We start from the raw sequence: 9967 nt of genomic DNA, 5'->3' as shown, positions 1-9967 counted from the left end.
CAAGGGGACACAGGACGTGCCCCTGCAGGGGCAGATCCACGTGGGGGCGCCACGCTGCTGGCGCCGCCCCCGCCATAGGGTACCAGGGGGTCCCCAAGTGTCCCCAAGGGTCCCCGAGTGTCCCCAAGTGTCCCCAGGGCAATAGGGGACACCCCAAGGGACACAGGAACTCAAGGGGATGTGGGACACAGAGGACAGAGCCACGGGGTGGTGACACCTCTATTGTCACCTCCCCCCTGTGACAATGTCCCCAAGGGTCCCTGAGTGTCCCCAAGAGGATGGGGACACCCAAGGGACAAGGGGATATGGGGACCAATGACAGGGTGTCCCCAAAGTGTCCCTGAGTGTCCCCAAGGTGACAGGGGACACCCAAGGGACAAGGGGATATGGGGACCAATGACGAGGTGTCCCCAAGTGTCCCCAAGGTGACAGGGGACACCCCAAGGGACAAGCCAACACGGGACAGAGCCACGGGGTGGTGACACAACTATTGTCACCTCCCCCCTGTGACAATGTCCCCAAGGGGATGGGGACACCCCAAGGGACAGGGGGATATGGGGACCAATGACGGGGTGTCCCCAAGTGTCCCTGAGTGTCCCCAAGGTGACAGGGGACACCCAAGGGACAGGGGGATATGGGGACCAATGACGGGGTGTCCCCAAGTGTCCCCAAGTGACCCCCATGGTGACACGTTCCCCACAGGGTCCCGTCACCCACCCCCATGTCCCCAAATGTCCCCAAGGTGACACTGAGACCCCCAGACTGGAAGGGACCCAGGCGTCCGGTTGTTCCCCCCCCCTGGCCCGGACGCCTGGGTCCCCGGCGGGGCGGGGGGAGGGGTACGGTGGCGTCCCCTCCCCCACCGCAATAAACCCCCCCCAGGCGCTCCCAGTTCATCCCAGTGGTGGGTGCAGATTCGCTTTATTCTGTACAAAGGCCCCTCCCCCACCCCAGGACCCGCGGGGGGGGAGGGCTGGGGGGGGAGGGGCAATAAAGTGGTCAAGTGCAAAGGGGGGGGCTGGGGAGGGGAAGGGACCCAGGCGTCCGGGGGTGCCCCTCCCCCCCCGCTCCCAGTAGCGTTACTGGCCTGAACTGGAAATGGGGCACTGGGAGGGGTGGGGGAGGGGACGCCGGACGCCTGGGTCCCCCCTGCATTGTGCTTTAAACTCGGGAATAGATATTTACAAGGGGATGGGGGGACCCAGGCGTCCGGGGGGGACCCAGGTGTCCGGGAGGGACCCAGGTGTCCGGGGGACCCAGGCGTCCGGGAGGGACCCAGGCGTCCGGGGGACCCAGGCATCCGGGAGGGACCCAGGCGTCCGGGAGGGACCCAGGCGTCCGGGGGGTCTCAGTCCTGTTCTTCATCAGTTGTTGGTGGATCCAGATCCTGGTTCTAGATCCGGTTCTAGAGCGGGTGGGGGGATCCCAGGGCCTGATCCTGGGGCCGGATCCCAGTGTCTTTGTCACCAGATCCTGGCGCTGGATCCCGTGACCGGATCTTGTCCCCGATGTCCCCGCAGGTCCCGGCACCGCGATGGGGACACTGGGAACCACACCCGGTCCTGGGGGTCCCACGGGGGACGGGTGACACCCCAATGTCCCCAGATGTCACCGTGGTGGTCCCGGTACTGCACTGGGGTCAATTGGAACCACACCCGGTCCTGGGGGTCCCACGGGGGACGGGTGACACCCCGGTGTCCCCAATGTCCCCGGTGTCCCAGATGTTGCCGGTGTCCTTGGTGTCATTAGATGTCCCCAGATGTCCCTGGTGTCCCCAGATGTCCCCATGGTGGTCCTGGTAGCGCAGCAGGTCCTGGGGGTCCCACGGTGGACGGGTGACACCCCGGTGTCCCCAGATGTCCCTGTTGTCCCCAGATGTCCCCGGTGTCCCTAGATGTCGCTGTGGCGGTCATGGTAGCACACCAGGTCCTGGGGGTCCCATGGTGGACGGGTGACACTCTGGTGTCCCCAGTGTCCCTGTTGTCCCCGGTGTCCCCGGCGTCCCTAGATGTCGCCGGTGTCCCTGTTGTCCCCGTTGTCCCCGGTGTCCCTAGATGTCGCCGTGGCAGTCGCGGTAGCACACCAGGTCCTGGGGGTCCCACGGTGGACGGGTGACACCCCGGTGTCCCCGTTGTCCCTGCTGTCCCCGGTGTCCCTGTTGTCCCCAGTGTCCCTGGTGTCCCTGTTGTCCCCGGTGTCCCTGTTGTCCTTGATGTCTCCGTGGCGGTCGCGGTAGCACACCAGGTCCTGGGGGTCCCACGGTGGACGGGTGACACCCCGGTGTCCCCAGATGTCCCCAGGTGGTGTCCCCGTTGTCCCCGTTGTCCCTAGATGTCGCCGTGGCGGTCGCGGTAGCGCGCCAGCGTCCCGCGCAGCCGCGCCAGGTCCCTGCGCGCGGCCGCCACCTCGGAGCGCAGCGCCGCGTTCTCGCGCTCCAGCAGCGCCGCGCGCGCCGACAGCTGGTTCTCCTTGAGCCGCCGCAGCTCCCGCGAGCGCCGCGCCGCCGCGTTGTTCCGAGAGCGCCGCGACCAGTACTGCGCGTCCTGGGGACACGAGGACACGGGGACACGTCAGGGACATGGGGACATGGGGACACATTAGGGACCCGCGTTGTTCCGAGAGCGCCGCGACCAGCACTGCGCGTCCTGGGGACACGGGGACACGGGGACACGTCAGGGACATGGGGACATGGGGACACATTAGGGACCCGCGTTGTTCCGAGAGCGCCGCGACCAGCACTGCGCGTCCTGGGGACACGGGGACACGGGGACACGTCAGAGACATGGGGACACAGGGACAGGTTGGGGACACATTAGGGACATGGGGACACAGGGACCCGTGTTGTTCTGCGAGCGCCGCGACCAGTACTGCGCGTCCTGGGGACACGGGGACACGGGCACACGTCAGGGACATGGGGACACAGGGACAGGTTGGGGACACATTAGGGACACGGGGACACAGGGACCCGCGTTGTTCCGCGAGCGCCACGACCAGCACTGCGCGTCCTGGGGACACGGGGACATGGGGACACATTAGGGACATGGGGACACATTAGGGACATGGGGACACATTAGGGACATGGGGACACAGGGACCCGTGTTGTTCCGAGAACGCCACAACCAGCACTGCGCGTCCTGGGGACATGGGGACACAGGGACAGGTCAGGGACATGGGGACACATTAGGGACATGGGGACACAGGGACCCACGTTGTTCCGAGAGCGCCGCGACCAGCACTGCGCGTCCTGGGGACATTGGGGACACGTCAGGGACATGGGGACACGTCAGGGACATGGGGACACGGGGAGAGGTCAGGGACATGGGGACACAGGGACCCGCGTTGTTCCGAGAGCGCCATGACCAGCACTGCGCGTCCTGGGGACATGGGGGACACATTGGGGACATGGGGACACGTCAGGGACATGGGGACATAGGGACAGGTCGGGGACACAGGGACATGGGGACACGTCAGGGACATGGGGACACAGGGACCCGCGTTGTTCCGAGAGCGCCATGACCAGCACTGCGCGTCCTGGGGACATGGGGACACAGGGACAGGTTGGGGACATGGGGACACATTAGGGACATGGGGACACAGGGACCCGCGTTGTTCCGCGAGTGCCGCAACCAGCACTGCGCGTCCTGGGGACACATCAGGGACGTGGGGACATAGGGGACAGGTCAGGGACACGGGGACATGGGAGACATTGGGGACACAGGGACGTGTGTTGTTATGGGGACGGTGGGACCAGAAGTGGGGGGACAAGGGGACACGTCAGGGACATTGGGGACATCAGAGACATGGGGGACATGGGGACACTGGGGACACGTCAGGGACAGCGGGGACAGCACAGGGGACACACGGACATGGGGACAATGGGGGCACTGGGGACACACGGACACGGGAGGGACAGGGGGAGCAAGACACAGGGGACACGCAGACACACGGACGCCTGGGTCCTCCCAAACTCCTGGGTCCCCCCAAACTCCTGGGTCCCTCCCGAACTCCTGGGTCCCCCCCGAACTCCTGGGTCCCCCCCCGAACTCCTGGGTCCCTCCCCCCCCAATCACTGCCCCTCCCCCAATTTCAGGGTATCCCCCCCCCCCCCATTTTCGGGGTCCCCGGTGTCACCTTCTGCTCCTCGGGGACCAGAACCTTCCGGGCCTTGCGCGCGATTGGCTGCGGCCGCAGCTCGTCCGGGGGGAAGCGGAGGCGCCGGGGGGGGTCCAGGGGGGGCGCCCCTCCCCCCCCCGCCCCTCCCCCCGCCGGCGGCGCCTCCAGGGGGGGAGGGGACGGAGCGCGAGGGGGGGCTGGGAGAGAGGGGGGGGTTAGAGAGGGGACAGGGACCCCCCCATGGGGTGACCCCCCCGAACTCCTGGGTCCCCCACATTCCTGGGTGTCCCCCCGAACTCCTGGGTGCCCCCCCCCCGAACTCCTGGGTCCCCCCGAACTCCTGGGTCCCCCCTGAACTCTTGTGTACCCCCGAACTCCTGGGTCCACCCTCCCCCCCCCTCCAAACTCCTGGGTCCCCCGGACGCCTGGGTCCCCCCTGAACTCTTGTGCACCCCCGAATTCCTGGGTGCCCCCCCCCCCGAACTCCTGGGTCCACCCAAACTCCTGGGTGCCCCCCTCCCCCCGAACTCCTGGGTCCCCCGGACGCCTGGGTCCCCCCTGAACTCTTGTGTACTCCCGAACTCCTGGGTCCACCCTCTCCCCCTCCGAACTCCTGGATCCCCCCAGAACTCCTGGGTCCCCCGGACGCCTGGGTTCCCCCCGAACTCCTGGGTCCACCCCCCCCAGCCCCCGAACTCCTGGGTGCCTCCCGAACTCCTGGGTCCCTCACTCACCGGGGGGGGGGCTGGGGGGGGGCAGCCCGTGTTCCCGCAGAAACTCGTCCAGATCCACGTACTCCAGGTCCCCTCCCCCCCCCGCCCCCCCCCACGCGTGGGGTGGGGGGAGGGGCGGGGGGGTCCCCACGAACGTTCCTCCCGCCGACTCCATCCTGCGTGGGGGGGGGGAGGGGGAGGGGACACGAATCACCAGAGCGTCCCCTCCCCCCCCACATGACACGCGCGGGGGGGGCGGGGCGCACGTGCGGAGGTCACGTGGGGAACCCGCCCCCCCCACCCCAAGCCCCACGTGCGGCGTCACCTCGGGTGACCCCGCGGGATTTTCCCACGGTCACAACCGCCCCCCCCGTGTCCCCCGCCCGAGTGTCCGTGTCCATCCCGCCCCCCCCCCCCCCCCACGCGTGTCCCCTGCCCCGCGCCCCCCCCCCCGCTCCCGATACCTCCGGCCCCGTCGCCTCCTCCTCATGAAGCGCCCGCGGGGCCGCACGGCGGCGCTGCGCACCCCCCAGGGGGCGTGGCCTCGCTAGCCCCGCCCCCAGGCTCGCCCTCAGCCTATCGCGGCTATCCCCGCTCGTTGGCCACGCCCCCCTCGCGCACGTTGCGCCGCGCTCATTGGATCCCCCGCCCGGCGCTGCAGGTGTGGCCCCGCCCCTCTCAACCGTCCAAGCCACGCCCCCCTCTGGCGCGCCGCTGCAGCCAATGGGAACGCGGAAGGGGGCGGCGGGGGCGGGGCCAGCGGTCACGCGGCGCGGCCATGGGGGCGCTGACCCAGATTTGACCAATTGGGCTGCGGCAGGTGGGCGGGGCCTGACCCAGTTTTGGCCAATGGGGGCTGAGAGGCGGGGAGCACGCGGGGCTGCACGTGCCCGCCCGCGGGGGGAGGCGAAGCGCGTTAAAAGGGCCGCTCTCTTAAAGCGGCGACGCCCTTAAAAGGGCAACGGCCAGAGTGGCGGGGCCCGCGGGAGGGATTCCGGCGTTCGAGACCGCCCTGGGGGGCACCCCCCCCCCCCCCCCCCCGCGACCCCCCCCGGTGTGACAAATGTCACCAAAAAGTGTCGCCCCCCCCATCCCGCGGCCTCTTCGGGAGGGGGACGCGGCTCCGGCACCGCCTCCGCTTCCCCTCCGGCCGCGCGTCACTTCCACCTCCCAAATCCGCTCCTCTGATTGGCTACGAGCACCGCCCCCCCATTGCCGCCATTTTTGAGGCGGGCACTGAGGGCCCCGGCCGCCATTTTGGGAGCGGGCGACACCCCACCACCTCCCCGCGCGCCATCTTGGCTGAGGGCAGCCGCCGCCATCTTGTCTCCCTGCCCGTTGCGGCGCAGCCACCGCCATCTTGCCCGGAGGCGCTGTCGCCGCCGCGGCGCCATCTTTGATACGGGCAACGCCGTTTTACCCATTTTTCCCCCATTTTCGTGCCCGTCCCGCTTCCGGGGGGTCCCCACGGTGATGGGGGGGGTGTCTTAGTGCCCCCTCCCATTCCCGGACGCCTGGGTCCTTTCGCACAGCCCTGTGGGGCGGGGCGTGGGGGGGGTGGGGGGGGGACTTCCGTTTCCGGCGCGGCCGCTCGGGCCCGATCGTGCGGGGGCTCCGGGGAGGCCCCAAAAACCCCCCCCGGGGACCCCAAAAAACGCGCCCGGACCCTCCCAGGTGAGTGACCCCCCCGGGCCCCCCCCCCAGAATTAACGGGACCCTAATTTCCCCCCCCCCATTCCATTTTTGGGGTGTTTTCCCTCCATTCCCCCCTCAGAACCCCCCCAGAGGGACCCCCCCCCCCAAAAAACACCCCAAAGGGACCCCAAAAATCCCCAATTTTGGTTATTTTCCCCAATTTTTCGTCCTAAAATCCCCCAAACCACAAGGGGACCCCAACTCCCCCCCCCCAGTGACCCCCCAGACCTAATTCCCCCCCCCAGATATTAAGGGGACCCCAAAACCCCCCCCTTGTCCTCCCCTAAACCCTCCAAAGGGGACCCCAAAATCCCCAATTTGGGGCCATTTGTCCCCAATTTCTCCCCTTAAAACCCCCCAAACCCCAAGAGGACCCCAACCCCCCCCAGGGACCCCAACCCCCTCCCCATGAACCCCCCAGACCTAAATCCCCCCCCCCCAATATTAAGGGGACCCCAAAGATCCCCTTATTCACCCCCCAGGCCTTAAAACCCTCCCAAAGGGAACCCCAATTTTGGCCCATTTCCCCCCTTAAAACCCCCCAAAACCCCAAGGGGACCCCAACCCCTCCCCAGGGACCCCAACCCCCCCCATGAACCCCCCCAGACCTAATTCCCCCCCCCAAATATTAAGGGGACCCCAGAACCCCCCCTTGTCCTCCCCTAAACCCTCCAAAGGGGACCCCAAAATCTCCAATTTGGGGCCATTTGTACCCAATTTCCCCCCCCAGGACCCCCCCAAACCCCAAGGGGACTCCACCCCCCCCCCAGGGACCCGCCAGACCTAATTCCCCCCCCCCCAAATATTAAGGGGACCCCAAAAATCCCCCTTATTCACCCCCCAGACCTCAAAACCCTCCCATAGGGGACCCCAAAATCCCCAATTTGGGGCCATTTGTCCCCAATTTCCCCCCCCAAGACCCCCCAAAACCCCAAGGGGACCCCACCCCACCCCCCCAGGGCCCCTAATTTCCCCCCCAGTGACCCCCCAGACCTAATTCCCACCCCCAAATATTAAAGGGACCCCAAAATCCCCCCCTTTTCTTCCCCTAAACCCTCCAAAGGGGACCCCAAAATCCTCAATTTGGGGCCATTTGTCCCAATTTCCCCCCCCTAAGGACCCCCCCAAACCCCAAGGGGACCCCAACCTCGACCCCCCTGACCCCGTGTCGCCCCCCCAGGTGCCCCCCCCGCCATGGATGCCCCCCCGGCCGCCGACGACTCCGTCCACTTCCAGTCCTACCCCTTCGACTTCCTGGACTTCCTGACCCACCAGCGCTTCGACCCCCCCGACGCCTACGGGGGGGACCCCAAAACGCTGCCCCCCCCCTTCCCCTGCCCCCCCGCCAGCGCCCCCCCCACTTCGACTACCCCGCCCCGCCCCCCCGCCCCAATTCGAGCGCCACCCCCACCCCAAACACAAAGATTTCAAAACCGAAAGCGCCGCCCCCCCCCCCAAAAAACACGACGCGGGGGAGGGGCGCCGAGCGGGGGGGGGCTTTACCCCGCCCCCCCCCGCCCCCCCGCCGCAACCCATCTTTGAAGCCGCCGCCGCGTTCCCCCCCCCGCAATGGGGCGTCGTGGATCTTTCCGGCCACCAGCACCTTTTTGGGGGGGTGAAGCGGGGGGGCGGCGCGGCGCCGGGGGCGGCTCCGGGCCAGCAGGAGGCGCCGTGCCGGCCGGAGCGCGGGTACCTGCGGCGCCTGCGCTGCCTGGTGGAGCGGCGCTTCCCCTGCGGCGTTTGCCACAGGAGCTTCGCGCAGGCGGCGGCGCTGGCGCGGCACGTCCTGGCGCACGCGGGCGAGCGGCCCCACCGCTGCGGCGCCTGCGGCCGCGCCTACAAACCACGTCTCCAGCCTCGTGCGCCACCGGCGCTGCCACCGCCAGAACGACGAGGCGCGGCGCGGCGACGGAGCCGACGGGGGGGTCGGCCAGGGAGACAACTCGGTCAACCAAGGAGCCAATGGGGGTCAACCAAGGACCTAATGGGGTCAACCAAGGAGCCAACGGGGTCACCGCGTTGAGTGGGGTCAACCAGGGACCCAGTGGTGTCAACCAAGGACCAAATGGGGTCAACCAAGGAGCCAACGGGGTCAACCAAGGACCTAATGGAGTCAACCAAGGAGCCAACGAGGTCAATGCGTTGAGTGGGGTCAACCAAGGAGCCAGTGGTGTCAACCAAGGAGCCAATGGGGTCAACGCGTTGAGTGGGGTCAACCAAGGAGCCAACGGGGTCAACCAAGGACCCAATGGAGTCAACGTGTTGAGTGGGGCGAATCAGGGAGCCAACGGGGCGAACCAAGGAGCCAGTGGGGTCAACCGAGGACTCAACGGGGTCAACACATTGACTGGGGTCAACCAAGGAGCCAATGGAGTCAACACATTGAGTGGAGTCAACCAGGGACCTAATGGGATCAACCAAGGAGCCAACGGGGGTCAACCAAGGAGCCAACGGTGTCAACATGTTGAGTGGGGCAACCAGGGACCCAGTGGTGTCAACCAAGGAGCCAGTGGGGTCAACGCCTTGAGTGGGGTCAACCAAGGACCTAATGGGATCAACCAAGGAGCCAGTGGGGTGAACCGAGGACTCAGTGGGGTCAGCACATTGACGGGGGTCAACCAAGGAGCCAACAATGTCAACCAAGGACCTAACGGGGTCAACGCAGCGGCCAACGGGGTCAACGCGTTGAGTGGGGTCAACCAAGGAGCCACTGGGGTCAACACATTGAGTGGGGGCGACCAAGGAGCCAACGGCGTCAACCAGCAAGGCAAGGGGGTCAACCCAACACCCAGTGGCGTCAACACATTGACTGGGGTCAACCAAGGACCCAACGGGGTCAACCAAGGGCCCAACGCATTGGCTGGGGTCAACGTGGCGCCCAACGGCGTCAACCCACTGCCAGGGGTCAGCTCAGCAGCCAATGGCGTCAACCCATTGACGGGCGGGGTCAACGCGTCACCCAACGGCATCAACCCATTGACCGTGGTCAACGTGCCGCCCAACGGCGCCAACCCAGGACCCAACGGGATCAACCCATTGACCGTGGTCAACGTGTCGCCCAATGGGGCCAACCCAACGCCCAATGGCGCCAACCCGACCCCCAACGGCATCAACCCCTTGACCGTGGTCAACATGTCACCCAACGGTGCCAACCCAAGACCCAACGGGATCAACCCATTGACCGTGGCCAACCCAATGCCCAACGGCGCCAACCCAAGACCCAACGGGATCAACCCATTGACCGTGGCCAACCCAACGCCCAACGGCGCCAACCCAGGACCCAATGGGATCAACCCATTGACCGTGGCCAACCCAACGCCCAACGGCGCCACCCAGGACCCAATGGGATCAACCCATTGACCGTGGTCAACGTGACGCCCAACGGGGCCAACCCAACGCCCAACAGCACCATCCCAGGCCCCAACGGCACCCACCCGTTGACCGGG

The 9967-nt window shown here is 67.2% G+C and overlaps 1 protein-coding gene across 1 annotated transcript; it reads right to left on the bottom strand.

The window, feature by feature from the left end:
• Positions 1 to 1174: 1174 nt before the first annotated feature.
• On the bottom strand, positions 1175 to 5362 carry LOC308052437 (hepatic leukemia factor-like). Its single transcript, XM_080364515.1, has 4 exons — positions 5291 to 5362; positions 4848 to 5002; positions 4132 to 4310; positions 1175 to 2543 (listed from the first exon to the last, which is right to left on the bottom strand). The coding sequence occupies exons 1-4, from the start codon at positions 5314 to 5316 to the stop codon at positions 2328 to 2330; spliced, it is 576 nt and encodes a 191-aa protein (XP_080220641.1). The 5' UTR covers positions 5317 to 5362; the 3' UTR covers positions 1175 to 2327.
• Positions 5363 to 9967: the final 4605 nt, after the last annotated feature.

The sequence above is a fragment of the Nesoenas mayeri genome, assembly GCF_963082525.1.
Source record: "Nesoenas mayeri genome assembly, contig: SCAFFOLD_194, whole genome shotgun sequence".
Lineage (NCBI taxonomy): Eukaryota > Metazoa > Chordata > Aves > Columbiformes > Columbidae > Nesoenas > Nesoenas mayeri.
Note: the sequence above shows the minus strand (reverse complement) of the source record. Positions and strands in the feature narration are given on the sequence as shown.